The sequence below is a fragment of the Heteronotia binoei genome, chromosome 1, assembly GCF_032191835.1.
Source record: "Heteronotia binoei isolate CCM8104 ecotype False Entrance Well chromosome 1, APGP_CSIRO_Hbin_v1, whole genome shotgun sequence".
In the NCBI taxonomy this organism is placed as follows: domain Eukaryota; kingdom Metazoa; phylum Chordata; class Lepidosauria; order Squamata; family Gekkonidae; genus Heteronotia; species Heteronotia binoei.
In genome coordinates this window covers 207,733,802-207,754,691 of record NC_083223.1, presented here as the reverse complement: position 1 = coordinate 207,754,691, position 20,890 = coordinate 207,733,802, and the positions used below count along the sequence as shown (strand labels likewise).

The 20,890-nt window shown below is 43.6% G+C and overlaps 1 protein-coding gene across 2 annotated transcripts in view; it reads right to left on the bottom strand.

Moving 5' to 3' along the window:
• Positions 1–20,890, bottom strand: part of PACC1 (proton activated chloride channel 1) — a 42,404-nt gene that overhangs the window by 3,930 nt on the left and 17,584 nt on the right. For both annotated transcript variants that reach the window (XM_060247065.1, XM_060247073.1), the window contains 4 exons: positions 19,890–20,044; positions 18,136–18,278; positions 3,534–3,678; positions 498–602 (listed from right to left, as the gene is read on the bottom strand). In XM_060247065.1, the coding sequence (XP_060103048.1) occupies positions 498–602; positions 3,534–3,678; positions 18,136–18,278; positions 19,890–20,044 (548 nt within the window). The remainder of the gene's footprint in view (positions 1–497; positions 603–3,533; positions 3,679–18,135; positions 18,279–19,889; positions 20,045–20,890) is intronic.

Genomic DNA, 20,890 nt, shown 5'->3' with positions numbered 1-20,890 from the left:
GCTGTTGATACTCCACTGTTGGTGATTTGTACTGCAAGCATTACAGGAAGGCCAAAAGCAGCAGGAGTGGGAAAAGGCAGCTCTAGCAGAAATTACAACAGCTTCCTTTGCGTTGTCTCCCCCCACCCCACCCCACCACCAGTTTACAGGGAGAGTTTTCTCCTTTGGATTTCCAGAATATCCACCCCTTCTTCTCTCTAAACTCAAAGGAAAAGTATCACGGGTTTCGCTGAGGAAAGGAAAAAGGGGTTATGCTCTGAAGAACTATCCACATGGCAAAAACACATTTGTGAACAAATCTCCCCTTTGAATGACATGGTCCTTGTCTACCTCAGTGCTCAGACTCAATCCTAATGATATCTTGCAAGTTACCTTTGACAACATTTTCTGCACAAGAATTCAGATATGGCACCTACAAACAGCCACAGTGTTTGGAAGTTACCATTTTTTTAAAAAGGGCCTCACACAAAACACGCACATGATTAAGATCTACTCACGTCTTGAACTTCCTGGATAAAAGGATCTTTCCATTCAAACACCACAAAAAACAGTTGGTCACCCCCTGCTTCTCTCCTCCGCTCAATGTAGTTAACCACGCTGATCTAACAACAGAGCAAGAAGAATATTTGCCATTACTTGCACCAGTTTCAGTGTATACGTTCCTTTCTAGGAGTTACATTCACTCTTGCAGATCATAGTTACCTGTAAAACCATCTTTATTAACCCTCCCCCCCCCACAGAGAGTTGAGAAGGGAAACTGTGGGGGAAGGCTATCCAGCTTCATCGTTGCTTCAAATCACACAAGGCATCTTGCAGGATGAACAAGTGACAGACAGTGTGCACCCATCCACTTTGAAGCATGGGGAAAAATGTAAAGGTAAGGAATAGGATTCCTACTGCGCATTCTATAAACAGCTTTTGGAGGGAGGGAAAGAGGTGGCTGTGGGTGTGATTTGTTTCTGCATTATTAATTAATTGATTAATTAATTAAATTTGTTTAATCACCCCATCCCAGCTAGTGCTGGGTGATTTACATCAGTAATATAATATACTACGAAGTTAAAACCCTTAAAATAGTATAACTAAAACATTTTGTTACACCCCCAATGGCAGCCTGCTACTTCTATAATTCCAGACTATAGGCATCATATGTGGGGGGGATGAAGAATGAGGGTGCCAGCTAGGCAACTGTCACTGCCCCTAATCAAAAGCCTGGCAGAACATCTTACAGGCCGTGCAGAATTGTAAAAGGTCCTGCAGGGCCCTGATGTCATCTGGCAGAGAGTTCCACCAGGCCAGGGCCAGAACTGAAAAAGTCCTGGCATGTGGAAGACAGCCGGACCTCTCTAGGGCCAGGGATCACCAGCAAGTTGCTACCAGCAGAGCGTAACACTCTTCCAGGGACATAGAGGAGGCGTTGGTATCTTTACAGATACATCCGTATCTTTAAAGTCTAGTTCAGCCCCAAGCAAAGGAATGCAGTCATGGCCTCTTTATTGTCTTTCCCCCGCCTCCTTGGGTGTACTGACAGCTGTGAAGAGAGCTCTATATGTGCTGCAGCCTAGGTGGAAGCATGGGCAGGTAAAGGAACAAGGGAAATGATGGTTGAAGGATGCTGTTGAAGATACAGAACACCATTCCAGGTTGTCATCTGGTAAACCTACCTTACCCAGGGACAATTATTTTAGCTGTGGTAAATATTTCACACTTAAGAAAAGGAAGGTTCTATCTTTAATTCTTGCTGTTGGACAAAATTGGTTCACTTGATCATATTGGATACATGACACATTTTTATTGCTTTTCTTCTGGTACTATGTAACTTTTTCCAAACAGGCTCATCTCTGATCTTAATCGATCCTGCCACCACAAATAATGGCATGTTTACACTTCTAATACAATACCTGATTTGGTGGCTGGGAAAACAGTGGATCCTTCTGTTTTATTTTCTGGACTCTTCTTTCAGGATGAAATTATCTCAGGCATTCCTGGCCTCTGACATTCTGCACATGGTAGCTACTTCTGGAAAGAAGGATGCAGGTGGACACTGGTCCTTCCAAAAGACCTATTGTTCCTTCCAAGTAAGCTACAGCTGTATACTGTATACTGAAACATGTGGCTTCTAAAGCAGGCAGTGTGCACTCATGCACACAAAATGAATGGTTTCCTGCAGCACACTGCTGCCTAATGCCACTAATTTGGCAGAAGCCTCATTTTCAAATGTCAAGCTAAGTAACAATTAGCTTTACTTTTTGGCTCTGCCACTGTTAACCACTGCTAAGACCTACAGGCTTTCATCTCCAGCACGAAAGGACCTAAGCCCACAAAACATTTAGGCTATCATGCATGATGACGATATGCCATGAGACTTCCAGGTGGTAGTAGAAGTCTCTGGCACCTAAGAGTCCCCAGCTCTGTGTCAGAAGTGGCCCTATGTCTCCAGAAGTTGTACATAGCTCCCAAGAAACAAATCACACCAACAGATCCCAAAGTCTCTGTGATACTTTTCTATGCAATATGCTCTTCTACACCTGCACCCCGCCCCCCACAAAAAAAAACAGTAGAGGTTTACTTGGGTTTTGAGACCAAGCCCCAAGTACTTGCTCTACCTCACATGTGCTATTTAATATTAGGACACTTGTAAAATTCCTAAACTCATAACTGAGCACAAAGATCTGGGTCTGTGGGAGAAGTCTGGCACCTCAGTTTAAACAGGTCTATTACTATGGATGTGTTACTGGTAGGATGGAAGCTGAGATAATTTGAATTTACAGTTCTGTGTTTTTCCTGGAGTTCACTAAAGCAAGCAGAGCTGCTTGTTATGGGAACCTGATACAGAATTAGCTGTTTGGGATTTTTATTCTAAAGGAATGTGCTTTATATGCATTTTAGCAGGTGATGAATCTCCTGTTCTCATTCAAGGGCAACTAAACTCTATAGCACTGGCAATGGACTTCTTGCTCATAGAACTGAAATGTCCATGGAATGGGGGGAAATGCAGAATAATGAAACTACTAAAGTTGTGCTTAGGGATTGCGAACTGCCACATGGGACCTGGAGATCTTCCAAAATTACTGCTGATCTTCACATGAAAGCGCCTTATCAGGCCCTTGGTCTATCAAAGTCAGTATTGTCTACTCATACTGGCAGCGGCCCTCACATCACCTACTGTCAGATCTTTTAACTGGAGATAGTGGGGATTGAACCTGTGACCTGCATGCTGAGCAGCTGCTCTACCACTTAGCCATAGCCCTTTTAGGCTTCACGGATAAGTTCCTCTGGAAGAAATGGTTGCTTTGAAGGTGGGTTCTATGGCGTTATATCCTGCTGAAGGCCCTCCCTTCACCCTGCTCTCCCCAGGCTCCACCCCAAAATCTCTAGGAATTTCCAAGTTGTCCAACCCTTTGTCTAACCTGATAAGCCTTCAGAACCCTTATCAAAGCATGGTTGCAGGAAGGGTAGCTCCTGGATGAGTGAACAGCGACAGATATCCTTGCTGCCAGACACTGCCAAGAAGCCGCATTAAGTTTTTTTACCTCCTGTCTGAATTCAACTGTCTCCCTGCCATCTTCTTCTTTTGTTTTCACCAAAGACATTTTCACCCAGGTTCGAAAACCACCAGAGAATTTCCAGCTGGAGTAGGAGCTTTCACACTTCTTCATAAATTCCGACTTGTTTGGACTGCAGTGAGGGAGAGGCAAGAGAAAAAGTCAAATACACTTTGCTACATAAGATTCATTACCTTAAGGGGGAGGGGGGAAACACAGCAAGGTTTCACAGGCCTGAGTTTTCACATAGTATTTGCTTGCTTGGGTCCAAGACCTTAAGCACAATCCACTCCTTCACAGCAAGGACAGCAAAAGGATCTTGAGGGAGGCCTGAAAATATGGATGGCTAAATTACTCCCCCAGAACCTTTCCAAATAAAAAGTACAGGGACATCATAGCTTAGTTGAACTAGTACTCAAAATACAGCGGTTGGACAAATGTGGTTGCACACTCTTCAGGAGAGTCCCTCTGTATTCCGCAGAGCTCAAAAAGGGAGATTCTGACAATTACGATGAATAATTCAGTTGCATATTTTTAATTGCTGGACTAATTGGCAAGCCATTGCGCAAGCTCTGTATTCAAAGGCAAGTTTCTCAAAAATAGAATAGTGCATCTGCACAGTATGTCTAATCCAATCCTATGCTTTTCCTCTAAAGAATAGCTTTGTGGTACAAAGCTGGCTACTGTTCAAGCTTGGTTTAAAAATAGGCTGAAAGATGTTTTCATGCTAGTTGATTGAAGCAAGGGTAAGGGACATTAAAATGGCCCCTGGGCACTGTTAACTTCCTTAATATATGCATGAATTTTTATCAGTCCTCTCTAATACCTTTTTAGAGAGCATTACACAACTTTATCTACAGTTGTGCTTTATGATGAACACAGGAACTGGAAAACTCCCAATTCCTTAGGAACTATGGTTCTGGGCAGCTGTCTTGGTTACAAAAAACCCCACTAGAAACAAAAGCCATGTAATCCCAACTGATCTCCAGACTACAGTTATCAGTCCCCCTGGTAGAAATGGCTGCTTTCGAATGTGGGCTCCATGGTATTATACATAATTGAAGTCCCTCCCTTCACCCTCAACTGTAAAACAGTGTTCTCCAGAACTCTTCATGAGGATTGATTTATGTGGTGAGAAAATCATGGATGACACCCTCCATGATGTGAAAGACTTCTGCCTGAGGCCCTGGACAGCCACTGTCAGCCTGACAACACTTGGATGGACCAAGGTTCTTATTCAGTGTAAGGCAGCTTCATGTGTTCACACACAAAACCCCTCATTCTTCATTATGATTTCTTGTAAGGGATTTTATTGCTTCATTGCAGGCCTCTTGCCAGGAAAATGGGATACCACACACACACACACAAAGCACAAAAAAGTGGGGGAGGGGCCATGGAACTGGCCCTACTTACCCACGGAAAAAATTCTTAAGGCGGAATCTCTCTGCACCTGACTACTAAATGCTATTTAGAACCATTTTTATAATACAGATGGTAAAATATAAGAGACCATTTGAAGACTAATCCAGTAGCACCTTTTTTTTTAAATTTAAATTTTTTTATTAGCATTTTTTTTAAATAACATAACAATAACCAAAAACTCACCCCAACATGGGGTCCATAACATTGCTTTGCATGTGCCATCCCATTTGATATTGTCAGCATATTATTTCAAAAAAGACATCCTCAAGGAGTACATAAAAGTAACATTTCGTAAACCAGTGAATTACATCTAATTCCAGGTTAATAAATCATAAAATTCATATATTTTGCCGGCAGTTTTCCAAATATAGTACCTGCACTATTCACATAGTTAAGGAAGGAGAACCACTTTTGTAAGAACCAATCTCCTGCTTTAGTGTCATCTAGTATAGCAATAGTAGTAGTTAGTTTGTCCTGTATCAGGACATCCCACACCTTTGAGCACCAATTCTGGAGTGGAGGCGTTTCTGGTTGTTTCCAATATGAAGCCAAGGTAATTTTACCTGCAAGCAAAAGTAACGCAACCAGTTTCTGTTTTGTTGTTGAGAGCACCTGGTCGGGCCATAGATTTAGCAATACCACTGCAGGGGTACAAGGGATACTAATCCCTATTATTTTTGATATTATTTCCAGAATAGACTTCCAGAAATCAGTTACCTTGGGACACTCCCACCAACAGTGGAAGAATGAACCTTGAAGCCCACACCCCTTCCAACAGCGAGGATCGGCCTTCACCCTTGCCTTGAAAAGGTTAAGGGGAGTTGTATACCATCTTGCAAGCACTTTATAGTTCTGTAGGCGAAAGTATAATGATTTAGACTTAAATAAAGACGATGCCCAAAGTCGATTCCATTGGTCTTCGTTAATTGAGATTGCACAGTCCTTTTGCCAGCTATTTTGATGTACAGAGGGGCATTTCCAAGCTTTTTGGTTTAAAAGAATATAAATCATAGAAATAACTCCTTTAACAGAACTGATACCTTTGTTGATTAATTTCTCAACCAGGTTCAATGGCCTAATATGCATTACAATAGGTATCACCTGGTGTAGCGCATGATGTACTTGTAAGTACTGGAACCACGGGATAGTGATCTTGAATTTATTTTCCAATTGGGAGTGGGAACACAATTTGCCATTTATTGTAATGTCAGTTAATTTAAATATATTGTTTTCCCTCCAGATTTTAAATTGGGACCTGTCTTTACCTGGGGGAAACCAGGATTGACCAAGGAAGGCCATAACTGGGGAAGAGGCCGGTGCAATAGTATTTCTCCATTGGTCCCAAAGTTGAAGGGTAAATTTTAAAAATGGATTTGAGATATTAAACTCCCTTCTATCTGCTCTCGGGGACCAAATAAATTCGTGTAGAAGTAAATTGGGCAAGTTGGCCTTTTCAATTTGGATCCATGCAGGGTGGGAGTGCGGTGATGCATACAGAACGATGACTCTCAGTTGTGCGGCCACAAAATATTTGTCCAGTAGTGGGGCTGCCAGACCTCCCATATTACCTGGTTTGGTTAATAACGACAGGGCAATTCTGAGTTTGCGATAGTTCCACAGGAAGGATGACCACTGTGACTGCCATCGAGAAAGCTCCTTCTTGGGGACAGAAATTGGTAAGTTTTGAAATAAAAACAAAAAGCGTGGTAACAAAAAGGACTTGAGCAGGTCAATTTTTTCTAGTAAAGAAAAGTTGAGTTTAGACCAGCCAGATAAAGAGGAGGTCATAGATCTTGATAGGGGGCCATAGTTGGCTTGGAATAGATCCTCCAGTTTCAGTGGAATTTGAATACCTAGATGTCTCCATGATTTGGAGACCCACTTAAAAGATAGGGAGGATTTTATAAGTGACTGGAGACTTGCAGGAATCTTAATAGGGTATATTTCTGATTTAGTTAGATTTATAGTGAATCCTGAGTGTTTGCCGAATTCTTCCAAGTTTGCTTTAAGATGATTCAATGAGGATAGAGGATCAGTTAAATAAAACACCATGTCATCTGCGAATAGGCTTATTTTATATTCATATTCATTCACTCGGATGCCAGATATTTTAGATGAGGATCTAGTAGCGTGGGCAAGAGGCTCTACGGAGAGAGCAAACAATAACGGGGATAGAGGGCAACCTTGTCTGGTGCCTCTATGAAGGTAAAGTTCGTCGGATCTAAATGAGTTGGTAATTATCTGGGTCGAAGGGGCACTGTATATCGCAGCTATAGTTTTACAAAAGTTTGGGCCAAAATTCATGTATTGCAGTAAAGTCTTCAAGTAGTCAACCTCCACTTTGTCAAAAGCCTTTTCGGCGTCTAACGAGAAAATCAAAGAGGGGGAAGGGGCCAACTTTGCCAGGTGGATCAGATTTAAAGATTTGCGGATGTTATCTGTGATGGAACGGCCAGGCATAAAGCCTGCTTGATCAGGATGGATATAATATGTGATGATTTTTTTTAACCGTTCCGCCAACATAGTAGAAAATTTTTTGAAATCATGATTTAAAACAGAAATGGGACGATAAGATGCGGGGTTAAGCTTATCCTTACCTTGTTTGGGAATAAGAATTGTTCTGGACTCCAGCCAACTAGGAGGCAATTGACCGTCCTTCAGGACAGTGTTGCAGGTCTCAAGGAGGGGGTTTAATAACAAGGATTTAAATAATTTATAAAATTCCGAAGGGAACCCATCCCTACCAGTAGCTTTATATCCATAAGAACATAAGAACATAAGAGAAGCCATGTTGGATCAGGCCAACGGCCCATCAAGTCCAACACTCTGTGTCACACAGTGGCAAAAAATGTTATATACACACATACACTGTGGCTAATAGCCACTGATGGACCTCTGCTCCATATTTTTATCTAAACCCCTCTTGAAGGTGGCTATACTTGTGGCCGCCACCACCTCCTGTGGCAGTGAATTCCACATGTTAATCACCCTTTGGGTGAAGAAGTACTTCCTTTTATCCGTTTTAACCTGTCTGCTCAGCAATTTCATCGAATGCCCACGAGTTCTTGTATTGTGAGAAAGGGAGAAAAGTACTTCTTTCTCTACTTTCTCCATTCCATGCATTATCTTGTAAACCTCTATCATGTCACCCCGCAGTCGACGTTTCTCCAAGCTAAAGAGTCCCAAGCGTTTCAACCTTTCTTCATAGGGAAAGTGCTCCAGCCCTTTAATCTGAAGGAGGATAGGGAAATGGCTGAAAAGCTAAATGAATTTTTTGCCTCCGTCTTCACTGTAGAAGACGAGAACTTTTTGCCCGCCCCAGAACCACTAATTTTGGAAGGGGTGTTGAAAGACCTGAGTCAGATTGAGGTGACAAATGAGGAGGTCCTACAACTGATAGACAAATTAAAAACTAATAAGTCACCGGGTCCGGATGGCATACATCCGAGAGTTCTGAAGGAACTCAAAGTTGAACTTGTGGATCTTCTAACAAAAATCTGTAATCTTTCATTGAAATCTGCCTCCATTCCTGAGGACTGGAAGGTAGCAAATGTCACCCCCATCTTTAAAAAAGGTTCCAGAGGAGATCCGGGAAACTACAGGCCAGTCAGTCTGACTTCAATACCGGGAAAGTTGGTAGAAACCATTATCAAGGACAGAATGAGTAGGCACATTGATGAACACGGGTTATTGAGGAAGACTCAGCATGGGTTCTGCAAGGGAAGATCTTGCCTCACTAACCTGTTGCATTTCTTTGAGGGGGTGAACAAACATGTGGACAAAGGAGACCCGATAGATGTTGTTTACCTTGACTTCCAGAAAGCTTTTGATAAAGTTCCTCATCAAAGGCTCCTTAGAAAGCTTGAGAATCATGGAGTAAAAGGACAGGTCCTCTTGTGGATCAAAAACTGGCTGAGTAATAGGAAGCAGAGAGTGAGTATAAATGGGCAGTCTTCGCAGTGGAGGACGGTAAGCAGTGGGGTGCCGCAGGGCTCGGTACTGGGTCCCATGCTTTTTAACTTGTTCATAAATGATTTAGAGTTCGGAGTGAGCAGTGAAGTGGCCAAGTTTGCGGATGACACTAAATTGTTCAGGGTGGTGAGAACCAGAGAGGATTGTGAGGAACTCCAAAGGGATCTGTTGAGGCTGGGTGAGTGGGCGTCAACGTGGCAGATGCAGTTCAATGTGGCCAAGTGCAAAGTAATGCACATTGGGGCTAAGAATCCCAGCTACAAATACAAGTTGATGGGGTGTGAACTGGCAGAGACTGATCAAGAGAGAGATCTTGGGGTCATGATAGATAACTCACTGAAAGTGTCAAGACAGTGTGCGTTTGCAATAAAAAAGGCCAATGCCATGCTGGGAATTATTAGGAAGGGAATTGAAAACAAATCAGCCAGTATCATAATGCCCCTGTATAAATCGATGGTGCGGTCTCATTTGGAGTACTGTGTGCAGTTCTGGTCGCCGCACCTCAAAAAGGATATTATAGCTTTAGAGAAGGTGCAGAGAAGGGCAACTAGAATGATTAAAGGGCTGGAGCACTTTCCCTATGAAGAAAGGTTGAAACGCTTGGGACTCTTTAGCTTGGAGAAACGTCGACTGCGGGGTGACATGATAGAGGTTTACAAGATAATGCATGGAATGGAGAAAGTAGAGAAAGAAGTACTTTTCTCCCTTTCTCACAATACAAGAACTCGTGGGCATTCGATGAAATTGCTGAGCAGACAGGTTAAGACGGATAAAAGGAAGTACTTCTTCACCCAAAGGGTGATTAACATGTGGAATTCACTGCCACAGGAGGTGGTGGCGGCCACAAGTATAGCCACCTTCAAGAGGGGTTTAGATAAAAATATGGAGCACAGGTCCATCAGTGGCTATTAGCCACAGTGTATGGAGCACAGGTCCACCAGTGGCTATTAGCCACAGTGTATGTGTGTATATAACATTTTTTGCCACTGTGTGACACAGAGTGTTGGACTTGATGGGCCGTTGGCCTGATCCAACATGGCTTCTCTTATGTTCTCTTAATCATTCTAGTTGCCCTTCTCTGCACCTTCTCTAAAGCTATAATATCCTTTTTGAGGTGCGGCGACCAGAACTGCACACAGTACTCCAAATGAGACCGCACCATCGATTTATACAGGGGCATTATGATACTGGCTGATTTGTTTTCAATTCCCTTCCTAATAATTCCCAGCATGGCATTGGCCTTTTTTATTGCAAACGCAATAATCCAGTAGCACCTTTAAGACTAACAAATTTTATTGTAGCATGAGCTTTCAGAGAATCAGACAGTATCATAGCACCATGTCAGCTGCCGATTTAAGAGAGATCATGAAAGCTTCCAGTGCACAGGGAGGGGGAAATGGTTGCTGCCAGGGGACTGGGGCAGGGGAAATGAGGAAACACCTGCCTCGAGGGAGTCCTGTTGTTGTTGTGCTGTATCAGCAGTCGCAAATTTGGAAAAAAACACAAACTGCACTCTCAAAATTGTATGTATGTTTTTTACAACAAATGACCCTTTAACTTAACTCCACCCTTTGCCTATTTAGGGAGCCAGTCTAGATGAGGGATCCCCAAACTTTTTTTTTCTTTTCAGTTTTTAACGTTTATTTTGGACATATATGGAAACACAAAAATAAAGAATAAAACAAATTATCTACATCTGTTATCCACTTATACAGTTTAAATTCATATTAAGAGAGGTTGATTGTGGTTAATTCCAGTCTTAGTAACATCTCCTACTTAAATAAAATTACTAATATAACAATAGTATTTTCATGAATATATCAGTTAAATCAGTTAAATCACTTTTTTTCCAACCAATTATAGAATTTTTCCCATTTTTCCAAAGCTTCACTTTTTGACATCCCTCTAACTAAATTAGTTAGAACGTCCAGTTCGGCAACCTGTAATATTTTCTGAACCAATTCATCTTGCTGGGGGCAAGCCCTTTGTCTCCAAAATTTAGAAAAAAGAGTTCTAGCCGCCGTCAAGATATACACTGCTATATATTCATCTTCTCGAGGGATTTCGTTTCTGACAAAGGAGAGTAACATTAACTCTGATTTAAGTTGTATATTTATCTTTGATATCTCAGAAAGCATTCTGTGAACACCTACCCAATATCTTTTCGCTATTTTACATGTCCACCACAAGTGGTAGAACGAGCCATTCGTTATACCACACTTCCAACACTTCGAAGAGATGGTAGGGTTGATTTTATTCCGTTGGACCGGCGGGATCCCCAAACTTTTTGAGCCTGCAGGCGCATTTGGCATTCTGACATGGCACGGTGGGTGTAGCAACAAAATGGCTGCTGCTGGAGGTGGGCTTGGCCAAAACATGATTGCCACAGCTTAACTTTAGTAACAGAGCAGATTCTTGTGTTGTAGTGGCAGCTGCTGCCAAAGCAACTTGAAAAAACCAACTGCAGCTGACATGGTGCTATAATACTGTCTGATTCTCTGAATGCCCAGTTTTCATTTCCCCCCCAAAAAACATTTCTGTTGCCTTTTCTTGCAGAGATAAGGCATAGCTCCTGCAGCAAAAGGTTCTGTAGACTTTTTGAAAAAGAAAGCTGAGAATTCACCTGACTGACACATCATCTATATATGATGTGTGACCCCCATCCACGGACACCTAAAATTTGCAGATTGGGACCACATTAAAGAGATTATTCTGCAAACTTCCCAGGGTTGCAGGAAAATCTGAAATCCCCCCTCCCAATTTTCTTCTTTAAAAACCATTGTCTTTCAATGTGCAGACAATGCATATACCACTTCTTCTACATGTTAGTGATGAAGAGTGGCTGGGAACCACAGTGGCCAGGGGGTTGGCAGCAGCAATCAGGGAAGAGAAGCAGCAGCAAGAAGGCAGTGACCCTAGGAGACACACCTGACCCAGCTGCATGGGCACTCAGGGGGGGGGGGGGGCAGGACTGGGAACAGAAATGGAGGGCGAAGATGCTGCAGACCTGGTGGCAAGATCAGGAGACCACGGTAATCCTGGCAGCATCACTGTTGGGAGGGGCAGGTGCTGTAGTAGTCCCAGCAATACTGCTGTTGGTGAGGGGCAGAAAGCCAAGATAGGGGAAGAGATCCCCCTTCATGAGCATCAGAGGTCCCCACTTGTCTTTATACTAATAGCAAAGAAGGTTTGCAGAAACGTGAAATAAAAGGGGTTTTTTAAAAAAAAAATTTATAGGAGTGCCTGTAGATTTACGCAACAGAACCCTTTAGTGCCTGCTGCTAGGCAATCACAGTATTCCAGGATGGGTTTCTGTGAGTAAAAAGGCAGGTGGAGGGGACATGTAGTGGTTAAGAGCAGCAGGCTCTAATCTGGAGAACATGGTTCGATTCCCCACTCCTCCATGCAAAACCTGCTGGGTGACCTTGGGTCAGTTGCAGTTCTCTCAGAACTCTCTCAGCCCCACCTACAACACAAGGTGCCTGTTGTGGGGAGTGGAAGAGAAGGTAATTATAAGCCACTCTGAGATTCCTTTGGGCAGAGAAAGAGGGGTATAAAAACTAACTCTTCTATATTGTCCCGTCCCCCCTCCCCCCCCCGGCCTATTTGGGCTGTTGAGAGAAGACTCATTAGAGTCAGCGTTGATTAGGGTTGCTACTCCCGTTTGGGAAATTCCTGGAGATTTTGTGGTGGAGTTTAAGGAGGGCAGGGTTTGGGGAGGGGAGAGGCCTCAGCCAAATATAATACCATGGAGTCCATCCTCCAGAGTAGTCATTTTCTCCAGGGGACAGATCTATGTTGCCTGGGGTTCAGTTCTAATTCTAGGAGATCTTCAAGTCCCACGTGGAGGCTGGAAACTCTAGGCTTGGAAGCAACTGCTGGGTGATGATACCACCCAACTTGCATGACTCAGTTAGGCCTGGCTGCTTGCTACTGGTCAACAGTAGCCAGTGTGGTACAGCAGTTAGAGCTTCAGAGTAGCAGCTGGGAGACCCAGGTTAGAATCCCCATCTTGCTATGAAAGCTCATGGGGTCTTGTGGGATCAGTCACATAATTTCACTCTAACCCACCTCACTGAGTTGTTGTGAGAAAAGAAAAGGAGAGGAAAATAATGTAAACTGCTTTGGTTCCCATTGTGGAGAAAGGTGGGGAATAAATGAAATAAATAATAAATATAGCTGAAGATGGGGCATAGATAAAAGGCAGGTGGAGTATGGCTGAGAAGAAAAGAAAGAGGCAGGGGAAAGGGAGAGGATATGGGGGTTGCCAGGAGGTGGGAAAGAGAAAATAGTGAAAGCAAGGTACCACTCCACAAATCCTTGAGGGTTCCCTGCCATATAAGTGGGCCTGACACAACTAAGCCACAGTTTTCCTTGATAGAGGCTGCCAAGGCAGGAAGGGAGGGGAAACTTATGACAGAAGGGCAGATAAAAGTAGGCTGGCTGTTGGGAGGGAAGGAGATAGGGTTACCAATTCCAGGTTCGAAAATTCCTAGTGATTTTGGGAGTGAAGCCTGGGGAAGGTGGGATTTGAGGAGGGGAGAGACCTCAGAGGGATACAATGCCACAGACTCCATCCTCCAAAGCAGCCTTTCCTTCAGGGGAACTAGGGCTGCCAACCTCCAGATGAGGTCTGGGGATCACCTGGAATTACAACTGCTCTCCAGCTAACCAAGATCAGTTCCTCTGGAGAAAATGGCTGCTTTGGAACGTGAACTCTGTAACATTATACCCTGGCTGGGGTCACTTCCCTCCCTCACAAGACTCCACAGCTTAAAGGAAGTATAGGTTGGGAAAATTGCTGTGATTCCAAATTATATCCAGGACCTATCTGGAGGTTGGCAACCCCAGAAGATAAGGAAGCAGGAAAAGGAGCTGGGCTCTGGGGGCTTTCAGGAAGGGAAAAGAGGAATAGTTGGGGCAGGGAAAATCAGATGCCTCCCACAAGTTCTTGTGGGTTTCCAGTTGTAACATTTATAATATTCAAATACTGTTTTGGAGTTTTTTTAAATATTTTCCCATGCTGTTAGAAAGAATGGGGCAGGGAAAATAGTGCTGGCTTAAGTGGGACCCGGAAGACCTATCCTTTCCCATCTCCATGGGTGCCATGTGAGTCTTTCCCAAAACACTACTGTGGCACAGCAGTTTTGGGAAAGATCACAGAAAGATGGACAAAATCTGGGAGGACCACAGAAGCCCCACAATGCTCTGTAGAAGTGGGGAGGGGGTGATGGTGTTTCCTGCCAGCATGCAAGTGGAGGCAAACAGCCCATGTGTTAAGTGCCCTAACAAGCCCAGGTTTGAGTGACAGTAGAGAGGCAATTATTTACAAATTAAGTTTTTCAAAACTCAGCAGTAAGAAAATACAAGTTAAAAACACACAATCTGGTGTGAAAGTTGCATTACTAATGACATTACAGGCACTGTCCAATACATGTCCACAACCACTACTGTTCAAGTATCTGTAATACACTTACAACCACAATAGAAACAACAGCTACCTGCAATTTCTTCCCATTAGGGTTGCCAAGTCCAATTCAAGAAATATCTGGGGACTTCGGGGGTGGAGCCAGGAGACATTAGGGGCGGAGCCAGGAGCAAGGGTGTGACAAGCATAATTGAACTTCAAGGGAGTTCTGGCCATCACATTTAAAGGGACTACATATCTTTTAAATCCCTTCCCTCCATAGGAAATAATGAAGGATAGGGGCACCTTCTTTTGGGGCTCATAGAATTGGACCTCCTGGTCCAATATTTTTGAAACTTGGAGGGTATTTTGGGGAGAGGTACTGGATGCTATGCTGCAAATCTGGTGCCTCAATCTCAAAAAATAGCAACCCCCCCCAGCCCCCGATACCCGCAGATCAATTCTCCATTATTTCCTATGAGAAGAAGTCTCCAAAGGGAATAATAGAGTTCCCTCCCCTCCCCTCCCCCCATCTTCTCTCTGTCACTCACACACACGCTTAACTGTCTCTGGTGCAAGTGGGTAGCCTTGTTGGTCTGAAGCAGTAGAACAAAGCAGGAGTCTCTGATGCCTCCACAAGGAGGTCTGGAAAGTACAGGGGCTACGCTGCTCTTTTACACACACACACTCACTTATCCGAAAGGAAAGCAAAACAAACAGAGGGGCTGCACCCTCAGAAGTCTGCTGTTGCTAACCCTTCCCCATGAAGTACTTCCTGCTCCAATTTAAAGGCACACACACTTTTTAAAACTGGACCTGTTTGCAGGTCCTGCCCAAGATCTAGAGGTACAGGATGGCTGAGGGGGAGGAGCTTCCCCCGCCGGCCAGCTGGCTGGGGGCGGGGAGAAGCCTGTAAAACCAGGGAATCCCCCGCTGAGACCTGGGGATTGGGAAGCCTACTTCCCATATTCACACATCAAAATATCTACATCTTTCTGTACTTCAGAGACAGTTTCTCCAGTAACCAAAACACTTCCCTGAGGATACACATTAAGATCTCACCAACAACTGAATCATAGCTATGCACTATCAAAAACATATGGAAAGGTTATTTTAAAATATTGTTGCAAAGTAGATTTTTTCTTCTAGACAAGTTACTTATGTGAGGAAACTCCTGATGGAAATGTGATTTATGCAGCAATGAATGTTTCCATCAACTGTGTCTGCAAGAGTTTTTAGTTCCATTATCAGCCGGGCAAGCCTCTTAATTATTCATTCTTACTCATTTCATTTTGAAAAGCCCTTCCATACAAGCTAATTATAGGTTTCCACAGCAGCCAATGTAAAAAACCCAAAAAAAGACAACACGTGGATTCTGAAGTATGATTCACACCAAGCTTCATTTATACGGAAAGTTTCTAAGCAGTCAATTGCCCAGAATTCACTTAGATGCAGCATTTTACTCGGAATGCTTAGTTAAAGAAAAAGAAGATAATATTGGATTTATATGCCGCCCTCCACTCCGAATCTCAGAGTGGCTTACAATCTCCTTCATCTTCCTCCCCCACAACAGACACCCTGTGAGGTGGGTGGGGCTTAGAGAACTCTCACAGCAGCTGCCCTTTCAAAGACAACCTCTGCCAGAGCTATGGCTGACCCAAGGCCATTCCAGCAGGTGCAAGTAGAGGAGTGGGGAATCAAACCCGTTTCTCCCAGATAAGAGTCTGCGCACTTAACCACTACACCAAACTGGCTCTCTTAAAGGATCATTTTGCAGCCTGCCAAAACATATCAAGTGCTGCTTTGTTTCCTAGAGGGATAGAATTTCTTCATGCATACACACACATTGAGAGGACAAACACTGCTTGCTTATTATGGTGCAAATGGACATGCACATCAATGGATTGCTTCCTTGCCCTCCTCCAGTTAAGACCCAAAGGCATCCACTAACCACATGGCTGGTGACTCTACGTCAGTGTTAAATGGAAGCCTGGAAAACAATGAGCATTTCCTTGCCACAGGCTTTAAATGGCTTAATGCCATTTCTTCTCCCCAAGGGTACTCCTGGAAAAGCTGTCTGGAAAGGGAGAGGCTAGATATCCCTAGCACAAAATTTTCAGCACTATCACCACACTACAATTCCCAAGATTCTTAGGAACATCATGACAGTTAAACTGGAATAAAAGGATATCCCCCTGTAAGCCAAAAGTGGAACAATAATCCTGATTTTTGCAGAACAATTCCTACTGTGTCACATGTGCTGACTCCAAAAACCCCAGCACTGTACTGCATCTGAAACAGCACACAAGAAACAGTACAAGCCCTGTATGGCTTGCAGGTGGTGGATCAGCATATTAGAGATGCCAACACAAGGTTTCACAGGTCTGTACTAGTAAAATGCCTTTATTGTGCAGGAAATGTGTGAATCAGAGAGACACATTTCAGTTTATCACCCTGATTCAGTAAGAAACAACACAGGTTATGCAACTACAGATGTGCAACCCCATTTCACAGAATAATAGTTGGAAGGGACCTCCAGGGTAATCTAGTCCAACCCCCTGCACAAAACTCCTGCAGGAAACTCACAAATACCTCCCCCTAAATTCACAGGATCCTCAATGCTGTCAGATGGCCATCTAGCCTCTATTTAAAAACCTCCAAGGAAGGAGAGCCCACCACTTCCCGAGGAAGCCTGTTCCACTGAGGAACCGCTCTAACGGTCAGGAAGTTCTTCCTAAGGTTGAGCTAGAAACTCTTTTGATTTAATTTCAACCCACTGGTCTTGGTCCTACCTTCTGGGGCCACAGAAAACAATTCTGCACCATCCTCGAGATGACAGCCCTTCAGGTACTTGAAGATGGTGATCATATCACCTCTCAGCCGCCTCCTCTCCAGGCTAAACATCCCCAGCTCCTTCAACCTTTCTTCATAGGACATGGTCTCCAGACCCCTCACCATCTTTGTCGCCCTCCTCTGGACCCGTTCCAGCTTATCTATATCCTTAAAATGTGGTGCCCCAAACTGAACACAGTTCTCCAGGTGAGGTCTTACCAGAGCAGAGTAAAGCAATACCATCATTTCACGTGATCCAGACACTATACTTTTGCACTGCAATGCTCATTGGGTCCTAGTGAATTAGCAAGATTCAGCTTGATGTAGTTGGGAATGAAGACCCAAGAAACACAGAGCTGGAAGTTACCCCAAGAGTCCAATTCCCTGCACAATGCGGGATATTTAGGTACTCCCCCTCCCACTCCCCTAGTGACCCCTACTCTATGCCAAGAGGAAGACAAAAAAAACCCTCCAGTATCCCTGGGCCAATCTGACCTGGATGCAAATTCTTTCTTGATGCCAAAGTGGCAATCACTATTACCCTGGGCATGTAAGAAAGGGCCACAAGATCTGAGCACTGGCTCATCCCTTCCTGCCCTACCTCTCACAATCTGCCTAAATTTATGGCAAGTCCAAACATGGGTCCATCCCATTTCTATGTGAAGTGGGGATGGGGACATAACTCAAAGAACTGCAGAGCTGAATGCAAGATGTGTAAAACAGCTTTCCTGCATATGGTTCTCCCTCCTGCCCTCAAGAGTATGTCTCCCAGCTGGGCCCTGTTCCAATCAGCCTTGCTTTCAGGTGGCCATCTGGCCTCTGCTTAAAAGCCTCCAAAGAAGGAGAGCCCACCACCTCATGAGGAAGCCTGTTCCACTGAGGAACTACTGTCAGGAGCTCTGCATAGCTGGAACCAGGCTTTTTGGTGTTTTTATTGGATAGAAAACATGACTATACCTGTTGAGGAATTCCTGGAAAGAGGAAAAAAGAAGGTAGTCTATTGCACTGAAATCCTGGTCTGTCTCATTTAGGTGGAACTGCATGAACACCAGTTCTCGTTTCTTCACTTCCTGAGGTCCTTGGACAATCACGGCATGTTTCTATGAGCACAAGGAGCACAGAAGGCACATGACAAGAGATGACAAAAGGAAATATTGGCCTCCTAAGTCAGCTTATCAGAGATCAGGGCAAGACTTATCAGAAGTCAGGGCAAAGACATCTTGGGTCTAAAACAAATATACCCCCAATATACCCAAACTTTTAAAAATGCAGTTCCATTTTCTGTACATACAATGCAAAAGGGTAACCACTGCCAGCCTTTTCACATAACGAGAGTAAGAATTACTGACACTCCAAGCAAAAGGAGACTTAGGAAATCAGACAGTTTGACTGTCTAATGGAACTTCAGGGAATAGTAGTAGTGGTTAGTATTCGTTCAGTGCATTAGAAATGCTAAAATCATTCCACATTTGTTACTCTGTAATACTTCTAACAGTTCTCTAAGGTAGGCTAGTATCACCTTCGCTATATTCTAGCTGGGCACTGAAGTGGAGAGAAAAGATGCTCCAGTATTCACATAACTGATAATCAATTCCTGAAGCAGCCATATATGTAACAGACAAATCAGCCTGCCTTTGAAGAGAAGGAATCAAGATTTCCCACTTCAGTCTGAACACCACCAAAACTTGCAGGATCGATCTGAACAGAGTCCATAGTGGAGCAGACAACCCATGTACTGCAGGTAGAAATGGTGCTATTAAACCATCCACTTCAAATGTTCCATCTTTCTCCAGTCTAAGGCTCCACTTCCATCACCTCCAAGGCTCTAACCACAAGTAAAAGACCTTTGTTTTTAAACATGGATCCATCCCATTTCTATGTGAAGTGGGGATGGGGACATAACTCAAAGAGCTGAAGGGCTGAATGCAAGATGTGCAAAACAGCTTTCCTGCATATGGTTCTCCCTCCTGCCCTCAAGAGTATGTCTCCCAGCTGGGCCCTGTTCCAGTATTAGATGTCATGTAAGAAATATTAGGAGCGGTAGGCAACAGGGGAAGAGCCCCATGGCACAGAGTGGTAAAGCTGCAGTACTGCATTCCTAAGCTCTGCTCATGACCTGAGTTCAATCCCAGCGGAAGCTGGGTTCAGGTAGCCAGCTCAAGGTTGACTCAGCCTTTCATCCTTCTGAGGTTGGTAAAATGAGTACCCAGCTTGCTGGGGGGATAGTGTAGATGACTGGGGAAGGCAATGGCAAACCACCCCGTAAAAAATCTGTCGTGAAAATGTTGTGAAAGCAGTGTCACCCCAGAGTTGGAAACAACTGGTGCTTGCACAGGGGACTACCTTTACCTTTTTTTTAAAAAAACGCAACAGGGGAAGGGGGGAGGTCCACATTGCTGCCTGTGTGACCATTTGGTTCTCTAAAGAGAGATGTGATTAGGGTAGACTTGTGTTTAAACTTGTGGGTCTGCCAGCTTCATGTGTGCTATGCTTAAGTCAGTCTCAATATTAGGCAAATGTAGACATAATTAACCAGATTTCACATATGTATCAGCATTTTATCCACTTCACTCTTATTTATACACAGTAGTATATGAGCATGCAGAATAAGATCAACTTGCTGAAGGTGTTTCAAACTAAACTTGGAAAGTTTCACAGCTGTGGAACATCATTTGTGTCTTTGGACTTTGGTTCTTCATTTGAATCATTACCTTGGTTTGATTAGTAAAAGGATCTGTGTAGTTGACTCTTTTAGTAGTGCAGTCGATTTTTCCTGGCTGACCTGGGTTGACCAGAGGTAAAATATAATCATAGTAGTGATGCTTACAGGTCAGTAGTTCAGCCTTCCCTGGGTACAGGGCAATGCCTGTAATGGGGATAAAAGATGGAAGGAGAGTGTTACATTCATTCATTCATTCATTCATTCATTTATTTTATATTCTGCCCCATCCTGCAAAGTGAGCTTATTTCTTATAAACTTGGTGAACCACAAACATCACACACACCACCAGCATCGCAAAAACTGCAGTCAACTTCATACAGTATGTTCTGTGGAATTTAGGCTAGAATCTGAGGCTACAATTGGGGACTTGTGGGTGCCAGAGCTATGCTAGTCATGAACTTGGGCCAGGCCACACTGGTCAATAATACAACACATGTTTTCCTCATAGACGTCCAAAATTCAGTGCTTGATCTTGTGAAACAGGATCAGGAAAGATCAGCACCCAGATAGTCAGTGTCAGACCAGGCAAAGCAGACAATACCGGGCTAGATAAACTAAAGACCTGATATACTGCAAATATACCAAAAATATTGTGCAAATCACACTATTAAATAGCTTGTACAAATTAAATATATTATGTAGAACATACAAAAATTGTCAAAAATTCAAAACATTTTAGCCAAACAGAAGTCTCAAATGTAATATTTCAGGGAGGACCCCTCAAAGTCTCTTAATTTCTCAAAGAGAGTACTCAGACTCAAAAACAAAGTTCCAAAGGAGTCCCTCCGTTGCTTGTTGGCTTCCGAAGGAAAAATTCTTGCCTTCATGCAACCACCGGTTTTTAATTGCGTTCCGCTGATCCTTCAGCTTCCTCATAAGCCAACTGAAATTCACAGCCAAGTTTTCTCTGAAATGGGCATCTGAGAGAAAACTTGGCTGTGAATTTCAGTTAGCTTATGAGGAAGCTGCAGGAGCAGCAGAACGCAATTA